This window comes from Danio aesculapii, chromosome 2 (genome assembly GCF_903798145.1).
Source record: "Danio aesculapii chromosome 2, fDanAes4.1, whole genome shotgun sequence".
NCBI classification, from domain to species: Eukaryota; Metazoa; Chordata; class Actinopteri; order Cypriniformes; family Danionidae; genus Danio; species Danio aesculapii.
In genome coordinates, this window is record NC_079436.1 from 53582854 (window position 1) to 53607348 (window position 24495).

General features: G+C 34.4%; 1 protein-coding gene across 1 annotated transcript in view; it reads right to left on the reverse strand.

Moving 5' to 3' along the window:
* Window positions 1–1693: 1693 nt before the first annotated feature.
* Window positions 1694–24495, reverse strand: part of pnhd (pinhead) — a 22960-nt gene continuing 158 nt past the window's right edge. The window contains exons 2-7 of the mRNA XM_056468384.1: window positions 18420–18509; window positions 17174–17313; window positions 14885–15161; window positions 14340–14521; window positions 8424–8482; window positions 1694–1873 (exon numbers count right to left, since the gene is read on the reverse strand). Of these exons, the coding sequence (XP_056324359.1) occupies window positions 1723–1873; window positions 8424–8482; window positions 14340–14521; window positions 14885–15161; window positions 17174–17313; window positions 18420–18509 (899 nt within the window). The 3' untranslated portion in view covers window positions 1694–1722. The remainder of the gene's footprint in view (window positions 1874–8423; window positions 8483–14339; window positions 14522–14884; window positions 15162–17173; window positions 17314–18419; window positions 18510–24495) is intronic.

Sequence of the window (24495 nt, forward strand, 5' to 3'; positions counted from 1 at the left end):
GGGAAATGGCAGTATTTATGTACAATTTAGTTAATAGATTATTATATTTTAGAATAAATAACTAAAAAAGTGGCCTTTTTATAAATTGGCGGGATTTGAAGAGTAAGCTGCCGTGCTGTAGAGTTAAAGAGGAGTTTTGGCGCGAAAAGGCGCCACAGGTGGTTAATTTCTTTCAAAATGGATCCATTAACTGAGACAAAGGAGGTTAATGTGTTACAGGAACAACAATTATTTCGACAAACACTGTGAGAAGGATCCAGCATGTGCCCTGTGTCTTCATGTTAATGCCAAACACACCTGCTCAAACAGAGCAAAATAGCAATAGCCTCATTTTAATGACTGGATCAGGCATGGATCAGCGAGTACATTAATGGGCATTTGCGAGTCTGAATCAATAGGCAGTTAATGTAAATGTAAGCGACTTTAGACTAGGTTAATTTCTCATTTATAATTGTTTGTTTTCATTAGAAGCTCAGTAGATTTTGTTATGATGCCAATGAAGCTGGCTGTCGGATTGACATCTTTCGAGGGTTAACTAGCATTTGTTTTAGTTTCTGTGATTTGATTCATCATCCAAGCTTTAAAATCAAAGTAAATACGTTGTTTACACTTTAAACACGTCTCGCCTTTGTTGCACTTTATTACACCTTCAAAGACTATAATGAGCTTTTGCAAATATGCTTCTGGATGTTTCAATTTACTTGCTTAGCATTAGCATAAATCATGAACAATTGCTATCTATCTATCTATCTATCTATCTATCTATCTATCTATCTATCTATCTATCTATCTATCTATCTATCTATCTATCTATCTATCTATCTATCTATCTATCTATCTATCTATCTACCCATCTATCTATCTATCTATCTATCTATCTATCTATCTATCTATCTATCTATCTATCTACCCATCTATCTATCTATCTATCTATCTATCTATCTATCTATCTATCTATCTATCTATCTATCTAGCCATCTATCTAGCCATCTATCTATCTATCTATCTATCTATCTATCTATCTATCTATCTATCTATCTATCTATCTATCTATCTATCTATCTATCTATCTATCTATCTATCTATCTATCTATCTATCTATCTAGCTATCTAGCCATCTATCTATCTATCTACCCATCTATCTACATAGCCATCTATCTATCTATCTATCTATCTATCTATCTATCTATCTATCTATCTATCTATCTATCTATCTATCTATCTATCTATCTATCTATCTATCTATCTATCTATCTATCTATCTATCTGCACAGCTGCACAACTAATCAAGGAGTTTGAGACTCTTTTGAACACCTCGATTAGTTGGATCAGCTGTGTTTGATTAGCGTTGGAGCAAAACTGTGCAGAGCTGCGGCCTCCAGGAATTCAGTTTGAGACCCATGGTATAGATGTTTGTTTGGGATTAGAGTATTTCATAGGCTATTTTGCATAAGCGACGCCTCTGTGTCATTTGCATTTCCTGCTAATGTCTTGATTATTGGTTGATTTGTGACGTGATTTAAAACCGAGACATGATTTGCATGCGTAACATTGCATGCTCCATTTCATGTAATCCAAAAGAGCCTTTCAGTTTTCACATAGATTTTATTTACAAAATACTTTACATTATTTAAATATATTACAGAACAGCATCATGCCTTTAAGCTGGCAATGCATGAATGCACACGGTCTTGGTCCAGTCTCCACTAGGCGGCACTGTGTTTAAGACTGGCAAAGACAAGAAGTGATGGCATCAACAGTGCGGATTTGGCCCTTTTGAGTAAGTAAAGCGTGACTCTGGTAGTTTTGAGGAACACACGCCTTTCCCTGTCCTTCAGCCCAGAGTAGACATTCACCCAGATCGGACACACTCCTGCAGAAACACACACACACACACGTTTGTTTTTGTGAAAAGTGGGTACATTACATAGGTTTCCATTCATTTAATACTGTCCAAACCGTATATTGTGTTGCCCTCACCCCACTCAACCCCTAAACCCAACCATCACAGGAGATGTGTACAGCTTTACTCTCTGATTAAACTCATCTTGTGGGATTTATAAGCTTTTTGAGAAATGAGGACGTCGCCATGTCCTCATATTTCACCTCCTTTTTGTAATACCTGTGTCATACCTATGTCATTATACAGATTTGTGTCCTGATATGTCACAAAAACACGTACACACACACACACAGACAAAAAAAACCTCACAAATAGTTTTAAACTATAATAAATAAACAGAGATCGGGTTTTTAAGTTTAGGGCAGACTGTTTAAAATGTTAAAATGATGCTCAATACTTATTAATATATCAAAATTGTATCGTGTAAACTAGGTATGTAACGATTCACCTGACTTACAATTCGATTCACGATAATCTCACCATTTAGTCACGATTTTTTAAACAAAATTATTTGAGACAAATTTAAGGTGAACACGAGCCTTTTAATTTTCTCTCAAATGCTGCTCTTTTTTTTTTACTAAAAATCTTTCCGCAATAACCAAATGATCAAATAATCAAATAAAAAAGTGAATAATACAATCTAAAGAAGACTCTTTTATATGAACAAACTAAAACTTTCACTGTGCAGCTAAATTACAAATTTAAAACGAATTCAAACACAGCGCCCCCTCTGTTCAAAACATGTATCGCAATTCATTCAACATTTCAACCGGCTCACGGTGAATTGTTACATCCCTACTGTTAACATATATAATATTTATGATTAATGTGTAATCAGGGCGGCACGGTGGCTAAGTGGTTACCACTGTTGCCTCACAGCAAGAAGGAGTCCAGGCTAGGCCATTTGGCATTTCTGTGTGGAGTTTGCATGTTTTTCCGTGTTGGCGTGGGTTTCCTCCGGGTGCTCCAGTTTCCCCCACAGTCCAAACAAATGCGCTATAGGTGAACTAAATTGGCTATGGTGTATGAGTGTGTGTTTGTGAATGTGAGAGTGTATGGGTGTTTCCCAGCACTGGGTTGCGGCTGAAAGGGCATCTACTGCATAAAGCATATGCTAGAATATTTGGTGGTTCATTCCGCTGTGGTGACCTCTGATAAACAAGGAACTAAGCTGAAGGAAAATGAATGATCGAATGTTTGACTTGCATAATCAAGAGTAAAACGTGGCTGTTCACTTTCTGAAGTTGTAGTGATGCTTTCTGGTCCCTGAAGCAATGTGAAACATTTGGCTTATAGACCTTTTTCTTAGAACTCAAAATTACCCATTATGCTTTGCGTGTATGCGCAAGGAGAATGCTAAGAACTTCCGGTTGGCTGCTGATGTGTATAAACAGTCACGTTTGGACAGCTTTGAAACGATAGTTTTAATCTATTTTACTTGTTTTTAACGTCTTTGAACTAATCCTGTTGTCGATTAGCGCCACCTTCTGGACGAGCCTGGTTCTCTCAAGGTTTTTTCTTCACGCTCACCAATAGGTGAAGTTTTTTCCTCGCGGCTGTGCCACTAGCTCGCATGGTTCGGGATCTATAGAGCTGCGCATCAATGGATTTGCTCTTCAGTGTTTGGACTCTCAGTAGTGATTATTAAACCACACTGAACTGAGCTAAACTGAACTGAACTTAAACACTACAAACTGAACTACACTGTTTCAATTTACTATGACCTTCTTTTTTAAGTCTGCATGAATTCATCTTCTTATAAATATATATTTACCTTTACAAGTTTGTAGTGTATATACTGTTGAAGTCAGAGTTATTAGCCCCCCTTTGATTTATTTCTTTTTTAAATATTTCCCAAATGATGTTTAACAGAGCAAGGAAATTTTCACAGTATGTCTGATAATATTTTTTCTTCTGGAGAAAGTCTTATTTGTTTTATTTCAGCTAAAGATTATTAGCCCCTTTAAGCTTTTTTTTTTTTTGATAGTCTACAGAACAAACCATCGATATACAATAACTTGCCTAATTACCCTAACCTGCCTAGATAACCCAGTTAAGACTTTAAATGTCACTTCTTCAACATCTTCAAAAAAGTCTAGCCCTCATAAGCAAGATCTGGATGATTTTGGTTTAAGGTTAGTATATACTGTAGGTCTCGAACTCAACTCCTGGAGGGCCGCAGCTCTGCACAGTTTTGTTCCAACTCTAATTAAACACAGCTGATGCAACTAATGAAGGTGTTCGAGACTCTTTTGAACACCTCGATTAGTTGGATCAGCTGTGTTTGATTAGCGTTGGAGCAAAATTGTGCAGAGCTGCGGCCCTCCAGGAACTCAGTTTGAGATCCATGGTATAGATGTTTGTTTGGGATAAGAGTATTTCATAGGCTATTTTGCATAAGCGACACCTCTGTCATTTGTCTCTGTAGAGCTGCGCATCGATGGATTTGCTCTTCAATATTTGGACTCTCAGTAGTGATTATTAAACCACACTGAACTGAGCTAAACTGAACTGAACTTAAACACTACAAACTGAACTACACTGTTCCAATTTACTATGATCTTTTATGTGAAGCTGCTTTGACACAATCTACATTGTAAAAGCGCTATACAAATAAAGGTGAATTGAATTGAATTGAACTGATCATTTAAAAACATGTGATCTAATATGATAGAAATCAACTGCTGCCAGGTATTTTTCCTCGTTGTCAGAGGGCATCTTGTTTAAATAAAGCCTCGTCATCGCTAAAGTGAATATTTTCTCTTCTTTCAAATATATAACCAACCCAAACAAACGTAATTCACCAAAATATTTGACACACACACACGTAGCCTGTACTGTCCCACTAACACAGATTTAATAAGTGAGGGTTATTAATAAACTAATTTCGAGAGGATCACGTGCTTATGATTTATCACAGCCGGTCTCGTATTAAGCTAATCAGTATCATCCAATCATACGAGCCATAAGCTACTACAAATAACCACAGTCTTCAGTTCACTTTATCTTCGTTTGGAAGAAACCCCCCTTCCTCCCCATTCTCCTTCACTTTAGATCGGGCGGCACGGAGGCCTAGTGGTTAGCACTGTTAGCCCCACAGCAAGAACACTGCCAACCCTGGTCCTGCCAGGTCGGTAGGTGTTTCTGTGAGGAGTTTGTATATTCTCCCCGTATCCGCGTGGGTTTTCCCCGGGTTCTCCGGTTTCCTCCCACCATCCAAATATATACATCATGCATAACAATGGAACATTTGTCTAGCCCCCTTTTTTCCCTCACATGTTCCCTTAGCTACTGCAGACGGGGAGTTCTGAGATCCACCGAGCTCAGGCTCCCCTCTCGCTCTGCAAACGGGAGGAAGCCCCGGGCTCGAGGATCCCTTGAGCTTGGGGCTCTGTCCCAGGACAGCATGCCAAACAAGCTATTGATGAATCATCAGCTAAGTGTGAACTCTTGAAATGTCACAAAGTGAAAATAAAGTGCTGTTTTGTAATGTTAGAAAAACACAAACAGTGGTAAATACAACACAACACAAACTAACTAAATGAAACATAACTGCTCCCGATTAGAATCAACGAGCAAATCAGCCAGAATAGTATCAGTAACAGACTTTTATTGGTCATTTTTGGAAATTGCATGGCTTAAATACCTGCTAGTTTAATGCCAGTAATATGGCTAGCTCTAATGCAGTGAGATATTGTTTCTGTGTGTGTGTGTGTGTGTGTGTGTGCATTGAAGAGCTGCGGAGTACAGTATAGCAGCTGACAGATCAGGAACACTGACGCTGTATTTCAGCATCTAATCTGACGGCAGTGAATTAGGAGAATGTTTTTCTCTCGCGCTTGAACCGCATCTGACAGAAGCAAGGCTTTAACACACACCCTTCAAACTCAAAGTTGTGGATCACAGAAACACTCCGCACGCCACTCCAAACGATATTGACAACCATTTTCAGATCAAGATTTAGCAGTTATAAACGGAAGTTCTTAGCATTCTAGCGGAAGACACTGGTTGCTGTGGCGGCCTCCATGCAGCAACGAAGAAAAAGGTCTATAAATTTTGTAAATATTGTATCAGGTTTTGCATTATTTAGCAATTCTAGCGCTTATCACATTTTCATTCAGCCCTAATAAATGCTAATAGCCAAAGTTGAAAAGCAGTCACACAAATAGATTTAAAATAGCTTTCAAAGGCTAAAGAGAACTAGATTTAACTTCACATGAAATATGGTTCACCTAAAATGAGATATATAATATTGTGAATATATATTTTTACATATTGTGTAGCATATATCAAATATTGCGTTATGTTGCATGCCTTAATTTTTTTAGTCGAATCAAATTAACTTCATCAAATCAGGTAAACTGACAAAACATATGAAGTTAAACCTAATAAATTTAGTTAAAACCCGATTAACTTATTATAAAAAGTTAAAGCATATCTTATGTATATTATAATAAGAATAGCTTATTATAATAAGTTAACATATCATACTGCAAAATTATACATGCACACAATGATATTCTCTCACTTGACGTATTGCATTACATCATGGTCACAAGCCTCTTTAACTACATTGAAGCCTATTGACTCAATATATAAACAAGCAGTTAAAATGATGGACTTAAAGTCTATGCGATGGCATCTTTGTGAAGTTTTATGTAAACATAACCTTTTTAGTTTTGATAAGTTTATTAAATTTAATGATCTTAAATTGGTTTTTAAATGTTTAAATAATCATGTTACAATGCTGTTTTCAGATCTAATCAGTAGGCATCAAACCTCTCACAGAGTCACACGGATATCTGCTAATGGTGACTGTCTAGTGCCAAAGTGTAAGACCTCATTTGGTCATTCTGTCTTCTCTGTAAAGGGAGCCAAACTGTGGAATGATTTACCTGTTAGCTTAAAATCAGAAAGTATTATAAATATTTGTAGTAGTGTTTTTAAAAAGTGGTTAAAAGCAAAACAGCAGTGTTTGCACAAATAGTCTACTGTTAGTTTGTTGGATCATGTCGCCTTTGCTTTTGCTCCAGTAATTTTATGTAAAGAATTATAATGCTGTGTATATGTTTTTTATTATAGTTCCATTTTGTCAATTTTGTCAAGCCTCCTGTGGACAGGTGTTGAGAATTAGCAAGTTTGCTTAAACACTCAAACAAATGCATTTGGCTGTCCAGTGTAATTTTGGTGTCCATATCAAACAAACAAACAAACAAGCAAATAAACAAACAAATAAATAAATAAATAAATCAACATAAAAACATTTGTTGTTTTGACTTTTTTTCATTAAATATTTTTGCATGAAAACATATTCTAATAATATTAATATTAGCTGATTTAGTTAATCCAGCCAAAATAAATGTAAAACTTTTTCCACAAGACAAATGTAATAGGAAATACTGTGAAAAATAATTATATTTTCTGTTAAAAGTCATTCATTCATTCATTTTCTTTTCGGCTTAGTCCCTTTATTAATCTGGGGTCGCCACAGCGGAATGAACCGCCAACTTATCCAGCATTTGTTTTATGCAGCGAATGCCCTTCCACACTCATACATTACGGGTAATTTAGCTTACCCAATTCACCTGAACCGCATGTCTTTGGACTGTGGGGGAAACCCACGCAAACGCTGGGAGAACATGCAAACTCCACACAGAAACACCAATTGACCCAGCCGAGGCTCGAACCAGCGACCTTCTTGCTGTGAGGCAACAGCACTACCTACTGCGCCACAGCATCACCCCCTGTTAAAAGTTTCTTCAAATTAACTAAATGTCACAGATTTTGAATGTGTTAATAAAGTATATCGTGGTAGTATAACATATGTAATCAAGTTAATATTGTAATGTTTGTCATGTAACTTAATATAATAAATAAATAAATAAATAAATAAATAAATTTGTGTGAAATTTTTAAAAATATTTTTACATTAATAGGGAAGTGTGTGTGTGTGTGTGTGTGTGTGTGTGTGTGTGTGTGTGTGTGTGTGTGTCTGATACTTTAATAACACATTCAAAGAAAGACAAAATAATTAGCCGTCCTGTGACTTTCCAAGTGATGTTTCACAGAAAATATACTTTACTTTCACAGTGTTTCCTGTTATATTTGACTTCAGGAGAAAGTTTTAAGTTTAGTTTGGCTGGATTAAAAAACCCAAAGCTAATATTAATATTATTGGAGTATATTTTCATCGGAGATCCTGTTGTCCAATGACTTTCCTTAGTTAACTTTAATCTAGTTAAGCCTTTAAATGTCACTTTAAGCTGAATACTATTGTTTTGAAAAAGATCTAGTCAAATGTTATGTGCTGTCATCATGGCAAAGACAAAAAATGAGTTAATAGAAATGAGTTATTGAAACTATTATGCTTTAAATGTCAAAAAATACTACACTTTTTGGAAATATTTGAAAAATAATTCAGATTTCACAGGTTTTTGCTCTGGATTAATGTAAAGATGAATGTAAATGTGTTTGTTTGATCAGCTGTGTGTGTGTGTGTGTGTGTGATATCGGCGTGTACCTGAGAAGACAGCGGCTCCCCGAGGTGCAGCTTCCCAAACATCTGCCCACATCTATTTCCTGCAAGACATTAGCAACACAAGAGAGGATGGCCGTCAGTGCCTACTGTGAATGCGGGACGTCCTGTTAACATGCGAACGGCTTTGATTTGGCACCTGCAGGGACCATTTGTGGCCTCCTCGCACCTTCAGCCTGTGAGAACGCGGATCTGACGCGGATGTGTTCAACGAGCAGATTCAGAGCGCAACTGGGACTGATTTTAAAAAGACAGGTTACCCAAAAATGAAGATTCTGTCATCATCACTTGTTCAAAACCTATTTTAGATTCTTTCTTCTGTTGAACGTTACAGGAGATGTTTTGAAGAATGCTGGTTGCTGGCACCCACTGACTTCTTTAGTAGTATTTACCTATATTAAAAAAGGGAGATGATTTGAAGAATGCTGGTTGCTGGCACCCACTGACTTCCATAGTAGTATTTTCCTATATTAAAAAAGGGAGATGTTTTGAAGAATGCTGGTTGCTGGCACCCACTGACTTCTTCAGTAGTATTTTCCTACATTAAAAAAGGGAGATGTTTTGAAGAATGCTGGTTGCTGGCACCAACTGACTTCTTTAGTAGTATTTTCCTATATTAAAAAAGGGAGATGATTTGAAGAATGCTGGTTGCTGGCACCCACTGACTTCCATAGTAGTATTTTCCTATATTAAAAAAGGGAGATGTTTTGAAGAATGCTGGTTGCTGGCACCCACTGACTTCTTCAGTAGTATTTTCCTATATTAAAAAAGGGAGATGTTTTGAAGAATGCTGGTTGCTGGCACCAACTGACTTCTTTAGTAGTATTTTCCTATATTAAAAAAGGGAGATGTTTTGAAGAATGCTGGTTGCTGGCACCCACTGACTTCTTTAGTAGTATTTCCCTATATTAAAAAAGGGAAATGTTTTAAAGAATGCCGGTTGCTGGCACCCATTTACTTTCATTGTAATATTTTCCTATATTAAAAAATTAGATGTTTTAAAGAATGCTGGTTGCTGGCACCCAATGAATTCTATAGTAGTATTTTCCTATATTAAAAAGGGAGATGTTTTGAAGAATGCTGGTTGCTGGCAGCTTTCATAGTAATTTTTTCCTTTATAGAAAATATATGGAAGTCAATGGGTGCCAGTAAGCAGCATTCTTCAAAATATCTTCTTTTTGTGTTCAACAGAAGAAAGAAACACGTAAAGGTTTAAAAGCACACAAGGGGGAGTAAACGATGAAGTCATTTTCATTTTTCGGTGAACTGTCCCTTTAAGACATCATTTTAATTGTGCGTTTCAAATGATTTAATTCCACAATAAACATATTAGGGCTAGCACAGAAAAAAAAGAATATATATATATATATATATATATATATATATATATATATATATATATATATATATATATATATATATATATATATATATATATATATATATATATATACATACAATAACTTCCCTAGTTACCCTAATTTGCTTAGTTAACCTAATTACCCTAGTTAAGCCTTTGAATGTCACTTTAAGCTGTATAGAAGTGTCTTGAAAAATATCTAGTCAAATATTATTTACTGTCATCATGGCAAAGAGAAAATAAATCAGTTATTAGAAATGAGTTATTAAAACTATTATGTTTAGAAATGTGTTGAAAAAATCTCTCTGTTAAACAGAATTTGGGGTGGATGGGGGTGGGAATAAACGGGGGCAAATAATTCTAACTTCAACTATATATAAATAGTATTTCTATTTTATTATTTTTTATTTTAGTATAGCGGAATGATAAACATTACATTATTTAAACAAATGTAATTAAAATTCTCTACCATTCAATTACATAATAAAATAAAAATAACACAATAAAAATAATCATAAAGTATATAAATACAAATCTTAATCAGTTTGGGGAGGTCAGATATATACTCAAATTAATCAAATTAAATACTGTTAATATTTATTTAACACTCAGACTTCAACTGTATATATATATAAATATATGTATATATATATATATATGTATATATATATATATGTATATATATATATATATGTATGTATATACAGTTGAAGTCTGAGTGTTAAATAAATATTAACAGTATTTAATTTGATTAATTTGTATATATATATATATATATATATATATATATATATATATATATATATATATATATATATATATATATATATATATATATATATATATACACACACACACACACATACGGTTGAAATCAGAGTTATTAGCCCCCCTTTGAATAACTTTTTTTTTTTAAATATATTTCCTTAATGATGTTTAAAAGAGCAAGGAGATTTTCACAGTATGTCTGATAATATTTTTTCTTCTGGAGAAAGTCTTATTTGTTTTGTTTCGGCTAGAATAAAAATAGTTTTAAATTTTTATGAAAATTATTAGCCCCTTTATACTATATATATTTTTTCGATAGTCTACAGAACAAACCATCATTATTCAATAACTGCCTAATTTCCCTAACCTGCCTAGTTAACCTAATTAACCTAGTTAAGCCTTTAAATGTCACTTTAAGCTGTATAGAAGTGAAAAATATCTAGTCAAATATTATTTACTGTCATCATGGCAAAGATAAAATAAATCAGTTATTAGAAATGAGTTATTAAAACTATTATGATTAGAAATGTGTTGAAAAAAATCTCTCCATTAAACAATTGGGGGGAAAAATTGGGGGGAAAAATAAACAGGGAGGCTAATAATTCAGAGGCTAATAAATCTGACTTCAACTGTGTATATATATATATATATATATATATATATATATATATATATATATATATATATATATATATATATACATATATATACATATATATACATACATTGGGGTTTGTTCTTTAAAATGTGAAAAACTTTGAAGAAACTATAAAAAATAATAATAATCTTAAATATTTGTTCATGGTCTATGGTAGAGATTGAAGGCTCTTTGAGTGCTTCTTTAAAATTTTAGGATGTGCATGATTGTTTTGTGTGCATTTATAGGTTTTTCCAGCATTAAAGAGGCGGTTTACCTAATAATGACATTTCCTCATCACTTACATGCATGAAAGTATTTATGAATTTCTTTTTTCTGTTGAACACAAAAGAAGATATTCAGAAGAATGTTGGGGAAAAAAGCAGACATTGACAATAATAGTACGAAGAAATACAAGAGAAGTCAATGGTTGTTTTTTTCCAGCATTCTTCGGTGTATCTTCCTTTGTGTTTAACAGAAGAAACAAACTGAAACATGATTGTAGGATGGCTAAATGATGACAGAATGTTCATTTTTGGATAAACTATCCCTTTAAGTAGTTATTTAGTGCGAACGAGTCAACACTCAAGTTTAATGCTGTCCAATTAGGGAAATCTGAATTGCAAATGTATGGAGGTGGGAAATGGATCAGGATCTTGATCCTTTAGTTCAACAAATGGAGAAAACAGGCACGGATCACATGGAAACGACTAATCTCCTCTTTGACTTAACGCATTTCCTGCTGTGATATCCTTCAGCATTAGACTTCCTTTCTTTTTTAGCAAACATTGCAGTTACTGGTTTGCAGTGGTGGAAAGAGCAATCACACTCAAGTAAAAGTACCGTTACTTACTCAAAAATGTAGTGCAAGTAGAGTAAAAAGTAGCTCTTTTAAAAGTACTCAAGAGTAGGGAGAATTAAACTGTGAAAGGCTGATGCGTTTACATGCAATTTGTGAGTGTGTGTGAAAACGTAACATTCTGTAGTGCATTTAATTAGTGTTTGAGGCTATTGTGATTATACACTCTCAGAAATAAAGGTACATTAGCTGTCACTAGGGTGGTACCTTTTCAAAAGGTACAAATTTGTACCTTAAAGGTCCATATTAATACCTCAAGGGTACATATTAGTACTTAAAAGTACAAAAGTGTTCCTCTTAAATTTTTAGGGACTTATGTATGCTTTTAAGGTAGCAATATGGACCCTTTAGGTACAAATGCGTACCTTATAAAAAGGTACCACCCCAGTGACAGGTTGCGTAGCTTTATTTCTGAGAGTGTACAGTAAACATCCGTCATCTCATCAGTGACATGCATCTAAACAGTGTCTCAGTCATTGCATGTAATGATTTTGAGTTATGATTTTGTTCTGTATGATTCGATTTGATTGGACAGGAATTGCAGGACAGATTTTTCTACTCAGCCAATCTTTATAGACAATAAAAAATTAAGTAGTGACTGTAGGTTGAAGGACAATATTGGAGAAAAAGTGCTGATACAGCACTAAAAATGTACTCAAGTGAAAGTCAAAGTACACATTTTTAAAACTACAATTCCTGACAAAAACTACTCAATTACAGTAATTTGAGTATTTGCAATTAGTTACTTCACACCACTGCTGGTTTGTCAACTAGTTCCTGAGCCAAGCTTTTAACAAAGACCACCATGATATAAATACATTTGAAAAATTTTTACTTTTTTAAAAGTTTTTCCTAAGTGGTTTTTAATACATAAGAACATTTTTCACAGTATTTTCTATTAAACTTTTCTTCTGGAGAAAGTCTTATTTCTTTTAGTTTGGCTAGAATATAATAAATTAATAAAAAAATAAATAAAAGATGATAGATAAAATATTTCCCAGTGATGGGTTGCAGCTGGAAGGACATCCGCTGCGTAAAACATGTGCTGGATAAGCTGGCGGTTCATTCCGCTGTGGCGACCACTGATTAATAAAGGAATGAAGCCAAAAAGAAATGAATAGATAAAATATAATAATAAAATATATAATATTTAAAAATATAATAAATATAATAAAAAAAATACAATTCATATAATAAAAATATACATATACATTATGTATTAAATTATGTATTATTATGTATTAAATACATATATATTAAATGTAAAAAAAAATTAATTGTTAAATATTTATTAAAACTTTAAATAACTTCTTTATTATTGTATGTAGTAATTATTACTCCAGTCATTGCTTTTATTACTATTACCAATAATAATAATAATAATAATAATAATATTAATTCATTAATTTCTTTTCGGCTTAGTTCCTTTATTAATCAGGGGTCGCCACAGCGGAATGAACCGCCAACTTATCCAGCACATGTTTTACGCAGCGGATGCCCTTCCAGCTGCAACCCATCACTGGGAAATAATAATAATAATAATAATTATAATAATAATAATAACCGGAGACACGGCGGCACAGTGGGCAGCACGATCGTCTCACAGCAAGAAGGTCGCTGGTTTGAATGGGTAAGTTGGCGTTTCTGTGTGGAGTTTGCATGTTCTCCCCGTGTTGGCGTGGGTTTCCTCCGGGTGCTCCGGTTTCCCCCACAGTCCAAAGACATGCGCTATAGGTGAACTGGGTAAGCTAAATTGTCCATAGTGTATGTGTGTGAATGGGTGTGTGTGTGTGGGTGTTTCCTAGTGATGGGGTGCAGCTGGAAGTGCATCCGCTGCACAAAACATGTGCTGGATAAGTTGGCGGTTCATTCCTCTGTGGCGACCCCAGATTAATAAAGGGACTAAGCCGAAAAGAAAATGAATGAATGAATGAATTAACCTAGCTAAGCCTTTAAATGTCACTTTAAGCTGAACATCAAATATTATGTACTGTCATCAAGGCAAAGACAAAAGAAATTAGTTTTTAGACATTAGCTATTAAAAATATCATGTTTAAAAATGTGTGACAAAAAAACTCTCCATTAAACAGCACTTGAGAAATATTTGGAGAACAATAATATATATAAAATTTCACAGAAGGGCTAAAAATTGCCTTTCATACAAACATGTTACTTTGAAACCTCAAATAAAACACTCATAATTTGTCATAAAACAAATTTGAATTGACTTATGCTTATTTTGCTCACACATTTGTAATAATCTGACGTTTTGCTCACCCTCAGACTTTCAATCTGGACTCCGTCATCGCTGTAGGTGGTCTCATAATGATACTCCACATACGGCATTCGGTAGCATCGCTCCATTAGTTTGCATTGGGCCACAGTTTGGATCAGCTCCACTTTGTTTGGCGTTTCGATGAGGGTGGAATCAAACTTAGTGGGAACGCATGAAAATCCCTCTGTGAGATGAAAGATAACATGTTTATTTATTAATGCGTGAATTTAGGGATATAATTATTACCTATAATTTCTCCAGCAGGTGGCATGGTGGCTCAGTGGTTAGCACTGTCACCTCAGAGCAAGCAGGTTGCTGGTTTGAGTCCCAACTGGGGCAGTTGGCATTACTGTGAGGAGTATGCATCTCCTCCCCTTATTGGTGTGGGTTTCCTCTGGGTGCTCCGGTTTCCCCCACAGTCCAAACACATGCGCTACAGGTGAATTGGATGAACTAAAGTGACCATAGTGTATGAGAGTGTGTGTGAATGTGAGAGTGTATGGGTGTTTCCCAGTACTAGATTGCGGCTGGATGCACAGTGATTTACCTGGCTCCCCTTTGGATCCGACACATTTGCCTGCATCTATGACGGTCTCATACGCCGTGTTGGAGTGGTATGTTTTCAGTGCTGGCGCTCGGACACACTGGCTAATTTTGGCTTCGCAGTGACAGTCCTGGATGATCTCGATCTCTCGCAGACCTTCAAACAGCATCACTGGATCCACACGGATACCGGCTGGCTCACAGCTGGAGCTCAAACCACACGACGGAGAACCGATGATCACCTCTGAAGAGGAGGAGGAGGAAAGATCCAGATGTCTCGTCTGTAGTCGTTATGAGAAAAAAATATGATCTGAGTTCATTTCCCTTTTAAAGCAGTTTGTAAACGGACAGATAAATAGACTACTATGGAAAGATGACTGTAATCTGAAACTCAGAGTAATTAAAAAGTTTTAAAAAAATTAGTCGTATATAGTACAATATATATATTTAGTATATTATATACAGTTGAAGTCAGAATTATTATTAGCCCACCTTTGAATATATATTTTAAATGTTTTCCAAATGATGTTTAATAGAGCAAGGAAATTTTCACAGTATGTCTGATAATATTTTTTCTTCTGGAGAAAGTCTTATTTGTTTTATTTCAGCTAGTAAAAAAGCAGTTTTTCATTTTTAAAAAGCCATTTTAAGGTCAAAATTATTACACCCTTTAAGCAATATTTTCCGATAGTCTACAGAACAAACCATCGTTATACAATAACTTCCCTAGTTACGCTAACCTGCCTAGTTAACCTAATTAAGCCTTTAACTGTCACTTTAAGCTGTACAGAAGTGTCTTGAAAAATATCAAGTCAAATATTATTTACTGTCATCATGGCAAAGATAAAATAAATCAGTTATTAGAAATGAGTTATTAAACTATTATGTTTAGAAATGTGTTGAAAAAAATCTTCTCTCCATTAAGCAGAAATTGGGGGAAAAAATAAACAGGGGGGCTAATAATTCTGATTTCAACTATACTAAGTTCTCAACATGTATGAGTTATATATGAGTTCACACCTCGCAAATCTTTCATTCAAATTATTATTTTCTAAAAGAAGCTACAAAAATAATATATTTGTGCATATACATTAGATTAGTCAGTACTGAAGCCAAATCTGTAGCTAATCTAAAATAGCTTCTAAAATGAATACATTCAAATTTATATGTTAGGGACAAATATTATATATATATATATAAAGAGCAAAATTAAAGCAAAACAAAAAAAAAAGATGAAATTTTGGAGTTTTAAATTTTTTCCCAATATTTTGCATGCATTTAACTGTATTATTCTTCTATTTCTAAAGATGTTCGGTGACTAAAATATAATTTAAATAAACATATACATTTATTAAATCTGTTTTGTTTAAATGCACCAACATATATGACTTACATTCACTGAGAAATAGATATATACAGGTGAAGTCAGAATTATTAGCCCCCCCTGAATTATTAGCCCCCTGTTTATTTTTTTCCCCAATTTCTGTTTAACGGAGAGATGTTTTCAACACATTTCTAAACATAATAGTTTTAATAACTCATCTCTAATAACAGATTTATTTTATCTTTGCCATGATGACAGTAAATAATATTTGACTAGATATTTTTCAAGACACTTCTATACAGCTTAAAGAGACATTCAAATGCTTCACTAGGTTAATTAGGTTAACTAGGCAGGTTAGGGTAATTAGGCAAGTTACTGTATAATGATGGTTTGTTCTGTAGACTATCGAAAAAAGAATTAGCTTAAATGGGCTAATAAATTTTGACCTTAAAATGGTTTTTAAAAAATTAAAAGCTGCTTTTGTTCTATCCAAAATAAAACAAATTAGACTTTCTCCAGAAGAAAAAATATTATCAGACATACTGTGAAAATTTCCTTGCTCTGTTAAACATCATTTGGGAAATATAAAAAAAAAAATTTAAGGGGGGCTAATAATTCTGATTGCAACTGTATATGTATTTATACCTATTTTTATTATTTGTTTAAATACATAAAGAAAAAGATGATGTAAAATTAGTACACTCAAAAGCAAGCAAGAGTTAAATTAATGAAATATATCTTCATTTTTAAGATATATTAGTTTAGTAATATCAAATATATATATATATATATATATATATATATATATATATATATATATATATATATATATATATATATATATATATATATATATATATATATATATATTCATGTTTAATCCATAATACACAATGTTGACTGTTATTAGGGATACTTTTGATTCCGAAAAATTTTGCCATCTTGTGTTCAGCTGTGGAATCGCTTTACCTTTTTATGTCGCAGGAAATCGAGCATTGAGGAATATTTAGAGGCTCTTAGTCCCGCCTCTAATGATACAAAATGCGCGGATTGGCCACAGTGCGTTCTGCACACGCCCACATCTACCTTCACAGGACTGCCAGAAATATCTGTTACATCAAAACAAAAGGGATGAAATTAAGACAAATGATTTTCAAAGGGAAGATCAAAACTACTTAAACAGCTAGATTGATTCTTTACAATAAATTAACAAATCAATATAAATAATACAAATTATAATACCTATAAATATAATACATATAAGTACTGGGCAATTTAATCATGATTAATTACATCCAAAATAAAAGCTTGTTTTGGCATAATTTATGTCTGTGTACTGTGTATAAACACACATATGTATGCATATATTTGAGAAAATGTTTATTTATTTATCCTTCACACCACCAGCAGCAGCCTGACTCATCAGACCAGGCAACTTTTCTCCAATCTTCTATTGTACAATTTTGGTGAGCCTGTGTGAATTGTAGCCCCAGTTTCCTGTTCTTAGCTGGCAGGAGTGGCACTTGGTGTGGTCTTCTGCTGCTGTAGCCCATCCTCCTCAAGTTTGGACATGTTGTGTGTTCACAGATGCTCTTCTGCATAATGCGGTTGTATCAAGTGGTTGTTTGAGTTACTGTTGCCTTTCTATCAGCTGGAACCAGTCTGGCCATTCTCCTCTGACATCAACAAGGCATTTGCGCCCACAGAACTGCCGCTCACTGGATATTTTCTCTTTTTCTCTGTAAACCCTAGAGATGGTTGTGCGTGAAAATCCCAGTGGATCACCAGTTTCTGAAATACTCAGACCAGCCCGTCTGGCACCAACAACCATGCCACGTTCTAAGTCACTTAAATCATTTTTCTTCCCCATGCTGATGTTCGGTTTGAACTGCAGCAGATCGTCTTGACCATGTCTATATGCCTAAATGCTTTGAGTTGCTGCCATGGGATTGGCTGATTGGAAATTTGCATTAACGAGCAGTTGGACAGGTGTACCTAATAAAGTGGCCAGTTAGCGTATATAATACACATATATATTGTCAAAACAAACTTTTATTTTTGATGTAATTAATCATGATTAATCTTTGCCCAGCAATATTACATTATATTCTTATATTATATTATTAAATTAGATTATTTTATATTGTATTATTTCTGTTTTATTTACAGAAACTCACAATCATGAAATACTTTATAATAATTCTTCATGACGAACCTTTGCCGATGTAGATGACGTGACTCTGGCGTTTGCAGCAGACTCTCTCCGTGAACAAGTTTCTGGTGTTTCTACCTAAAACAGCTGTGACTGAATAAAAGAAGTAAATACACAATTAAATGATAGAAACAAACGCATGATATAACAGTATTTCGTGATTAAAATGACATGAATTATTATACTGAGATTGTTATGTAACGCTACATGAAAATTACTTGCCATATTCATTTACTTCATGAAAAGGTACTACACAATATATACATTTACTCAATTCACCTTTATTTGTATAGCGCTTTTATAATGTAGATTGTGTCAAAGCAGCTTCACATAGAAGATCATAGTAAATTGAAACAGTGTCAGTTCAGTTTTAGAGTTTAAGTTCAGTTCAGTTTAGCTCAGTTCAGTGTGGTTTAATAATCACTACTGAGAGTCCAAACACTGAAGAGCAAATCCATCAATGTGCAGCTCTACAGATCCCGAACTATGCAAGCCAGTGGCGACAGCGGCGAGGAAAAACTTCACCAATTGGCGAAAGTGAAGATTTAAAAAAAAAAATCGAGAGAAACCAGGCTCAGTTGGGCACGACCATTTCTCCACCGGCCAAACATCTTGTGCAAAGCTGCAGTCTAGGCGCCGTAGGCTGGAGAACGCTGGACCTCAGCGAAGAATCGTCTGTCCCTGGAGCGTCACAGGAATCAGTCTCATGCTCTCCACTTCACCATGACCACCACAGCAGCTGCTCAGGATGCGGCCTGGTCCAGGATTATAGAAACCTTGGGATCATCTCGTCGCTGAATTTATCTCATTACATCCCTGCTACTTTAAACAGAGACTAAACTTAACTAAACTTAATGTAGTTACACATACATTAAGATAATAACTGATAATCAAAATCCTTTTATATAATACAATTTTTCCCTTTAATAAACAGATAACACTGTCAAAAAAATCCATTAAATAACAACGTTTTGATTCATTGTTTTTTCAATTTATTAAAGGTTGTGAATGGGGTACAGTATATGCACACAAACTTTTAATTTCAGCCAGGCAGCCTCAACGCTTCCGGTGGACTGTTTTTTCATTATGAAATTGCTACATTTAAGGTCTGAATTTTTTCATATTTCTTCAAAAATCAGGGATCTTGATAGATATACGATATAAAGTGGGTCTCAGACAGGGCAAGAAGCACCGCATTAAATTCCATTTCCCCCTGCCATGTCTTTAAAATATGATTTTAATATAATTTTCAACAGAGTTTCTGCTGATCCTGACTGCGCTAGAGGTTACTCAAGCATTCGTTTAGTTGTTGTAAAACGAGATGAAAGACTAAGTCTATTTAACTGAATGTATTGTAATTACATTACAACAGCAATACTTTAAAAGCAACCTAGAGAAAATGAAAATAGTCACATCAAGCTTTCACTGGAAGTTTATCATTGGCTGAAAAACACTAGCTGTGCATATACCCCATTGCATTATTAGGGCAACATATACACTTAATACACTTCATTGAACATGTACACATAGACATCACCTGTATACTATATAACTGCAGGTTAACGATGTTTAAATATAATAACTTTGACTGTTAAAAGCTATTAGTTGCAAGTTAATTAAATTTATTAGTATCTAATAAAGTTACAGTAACTAGTAACCTTAACTTGTCCAAATGTGACTGTAATGCAATAATGTGCACCTTTAAAGCGGCTTTGTAACAATAATTATTGTAAAGCTCTATACAAATGAACTTGAATTGAATTAAATTATTGGATGTTGATCCCTGCTCTCTCTTTCTCTCTATCTGTCTGTCTGAATATCTATCTATCCCTCTGTCTGTCGGTCTGTCTGTCTGAATATCTATCTATCCGTTTGTCTGTCTGTCTATTCATTTACAATACAATGTTGATTATATCTTACAATTTTAAGCCTATCCTACTCTTAAAAAAAACATACTTTCACATTATTTTCCATAAAAAGTACAGTGTTCGGCATAAATGAGTACACGTCATTTTAAAATTGAACATTTTTATACATTTCTCAGTGAATATAATTCATATATCTTGCTGTATTTGAACAAAACAGATGTATTAAACATAAATATTTGTTAAAATAACCTTTTAGTCACCCAACATTTCTTAGAAACAGAAAGACAATACAATAAAATTAATGCAAAATATTACAACAACAAAAAACACACAAAAAAAGTCAAATTTTTAGTTTCTCTTGAATTTTGCTCTTTTTAAAATGTTTATTTACAGTTTTTCTCAGTGGCTTTGGTGCATTTCTCACAACACTATTGACATTTGCACAACACTTAAAGCATTTCTCAAAACAATAGTCATTTGTGCACATCATAGTAGCAGTTTCTCATTCCTTCCAACAAATTGCGAATGCTTTTGGACATGCATCAATTGCTTTCACACAACTCTCTGCTGTTTATAACATTATTTGCTTATGTCATGTCAGTCCAATTAACTAAACTTGTGAACGCTGAATAGTCATTCCATGTTAAAATAATAGTCCTCATTACATTACTTGAGTCATTACATACAAAAATGTTGAACTAGTTGACAAAATCTGTCAAGCTAATATTATATAAAAAAAAATCCTGAAAATGTCTTCTAAATTGAACAATCTCATGAATGATATACAGATCTGTGTATGTTGTAGATTCAGTTTCAATATGTACTGCAATATTGTTCACAATTGTGCACAGCTCTACACAAAGAAAGTTTATGTTTGTTGTAAATAAGGGTGTATTTATTCTTTTACACAATGCTGTGAATAAATTAGAATTACAAAGAGCATCTGCAGTAAAAATATAAAACATACATATTCAGTGTCTTGTACTCAGATAGCTCACTAAATGTAGTGATGTCTAACTTAACTGTAGTGTTTAAATGGCGGTGTAAATAGTATATAGTGCTGTCTTGAGGATTTTCAGGACGCGTCACCAAAATCTGAATTTTTTGCATTGGGAAAAAAGTAGAGAGTAAACTGTCATCATGAAAACATGACAAGTCATGTGACTATCTTGTTCATAAACAGTGATGTTAGGACTTTTCATCTTGATGACACTGACACTTTCATTGACATCAATACTTGCTGTTGAAGAATAAGCTCTCCATTTTGAGCAAGTGACACGCTTTTGCAGGTTATCAACAAGGTTTTGCAGTTTGTACTAATTGTTTTGAGAAATGCATTAACTGTTGTGCAAATGTAAATAGTGTTGTGAGAAATGCACCAAAGCCACTGAGAAAAACTGCAATAATTTCCCTAACATATTAATTTGGGTGTGCTCATTTTTGGACCATAATCGTAGGTTTTTTTCTAATACTGTAAAAAATGCTGGGTTCCATGCAATTCCTTCATGTTATCCCAACACAAATTTATTAAGTCAACTTAATAAAAAACCACAAAAATATTTTTGCTGCTTGTTCAAACTTCATTTTTAAAATGAGCTGAATCAACACAATTCTTTGTTTTTTTTGAGTGTAGATTAGCTCCAGATTGGGCTTCGGCACTGACTAATCTAATGTATATGCACAAATATATTATTGTCCAGGACTATTGGCTTAAAAAAAAATCTGATTGTCTGCTGTAGCCAGGCCTCCGTTTTCAGATGTCTCTGTTTTCCCCCATCCACACTGACACGGAGCAGCAGCGCTTTAAAATGAAAACAGCCTCTTCTGCGTTTCACAACGCTCCGTTTTTGGTGCTCGAAAACTCTGGGGTAGTGTGGACGGAAGGTGTAACCGTAGCAAAATGTATACTTTTTAAAACGTAACATATTAGTGTAAACGTAGCAGAGCACATCACACCTGTCCTCAGATCTTTACACTGGCTCCAAATTACATTCAGAATAGATTTTAAAGTATTATTACTGGTCTATAAATCACTGAATGGCCTATGACATCAATACATTACAGATATGATCACTGAATACAAACCTAACAGATCACTCAGATCATTAGGATCATATAAACTAGAATTTCCAAGAGTTCAGTAAAAGCAGGGTGAATCGGCCTTCAGCTGCTAACAGCGCCTCCCGCTACTGGAATGAGCTTCCAGAAATGATCAGATGTTCTCCAACATTAAGCACATTCAAATCAAGACTGAAAACACAGAATATGTTTAGCTGTGCCTTTACTGAATGAGCACTGTGTTATGTCCCACAGATCACACTAATATGTTTTTCTCTTCTTTTTCATTCTTTTATAACCTGTTTTAACACATTTTAATCTGTTTTCAATCATTTTTATTATTTGTTTTTATTATTTTCTTATATTTGTCTCTTTTATTCTTGTTTATGTAAAGCACTTTGAATTGCCACTGTGTATGAAATGTGCTATATAAATAAACTTGCCTTGCCTTAAACGGGGCTTCAGTAACGAGTAAACTAATGCACGCTGAATTAAAATTAGAATTAAAATTAAAGTAGACACAAAGAATCACGCAGTCAATGAGAGAATGTGTTCATTATTTTGAACGCATCAAAGAAAAGGAAATGATCTCTAAACACAGTGATTTTGCTTAAGACAAATAGTACAAAAGCAGCAAACACATTGCTTTAGACGTTCAATAATCTGTATACACGGCATGTAGAGCTCTGTGGTCAGGAAGTTCTCAGATAACATTATCCTAAAATATTATTTTTGATATGCTTTTTAAACAGGTAAATGAAGCTTGTAGAGTGTGTTGCTAATTGCAAAGCTTCTCTAATAAAAAATACAGAAAAAAAAAACAAGATCTGAGGGCGTACTCTCACTATGTACAGTTGCTTTGAACCGGGCCAAAGCACGCTTGGCCCCCCTCCTGTCTCCCCCGACGGCCTGCACTCACAATACATTCAGGCCTGGGCACACTTACATCATCGATGATGCGCAGGTCAGAAGCGCTCTCGCTCAGCACAGTGGAGATTTCTTCAGTTATATCGTCGTTTAAGTCATTTGATATGCAGCGACACGCAGTCAAATATATCCGCCATTTTTGATGCTCATAAACAATAAACAAATCCTCGTGCTGCAGGAATTAGGAGGTTTTCTGAAGGTGCGGAGCTTTCGTGCAGTGAGAGGTTTGCATCTTTAATAAACTACGACAGTTTGCGTTAATTGAACAGTAAGAATGATTAATTAACGCGTATGAAACAGTCCCTTAAAAGTTACGTCTCGCTTTCAGTTTCTGGCTTTGCCGTGTTTTGCACTCACACACAAGCGTACTGCGCTAAAGACCAAGTGAACCGGGCTATCTTCAAAGCAGGCCAGGGCCGGCCAAGTGAACTGTGCCTGAGCCCGATTCAGAGCACTCACACTTCTCAAACGATCCGGCCTGGGCACGGTTCGGATAGCATACTGTGAGCAGGCCCTGAAAGAGATCAAGCCTCATCCAGGTAATAAAAAGTAACGCAAGTAATGTAACACATTACTTACTGTAAAAACTAAGGCAACCAGTTACTCTTTTGGGGAGTAACTCAATATTGTAATGCATTACTTTCTAACGTAACTTTCCCCAACACTGCTCTTAAGTACTTTTAAAAGAGCTACTTTTAGTAATACTTTGAGTAATATTTACAACAGATACTTTTACTCTACTTGCACTAAATATTTGGGTAAGTAATAGTACTTTTACTTGAGCACTTCGAACACTGCATTTTAAATAAGTAGTTTGAACAAGCAGCAATTTTTGAGAGTGTATGATGCCTGAAATAGCCTCAAACAATAACTAAATGCACTACAGAATGTTACGTTTTCACACACACTCACAAATTGCATGTAAACATATCAGCCTTTCACAGTTTAATACTACCAACTCTTGAGTACTTTTAAAAGAGCTATTTTTTACTCATACTTTGAGTAATATTTACAACAGATACTTTTACTCCACTTGCACTACAGTTTACAGTTTATACTCAAGCACTACAGTACTTGAGTATGATTTTTCAGTACTCTTTCCACCACTGCATTTTAAATAAGTAGTTTGAACAAGCAGCAAATGTCATTTTTGGAGTGTAAGTTACACGCTTAGCTTAAAAAAGTAACATTAGATTGTAATATATTATTACTTTTCCTTACACTGT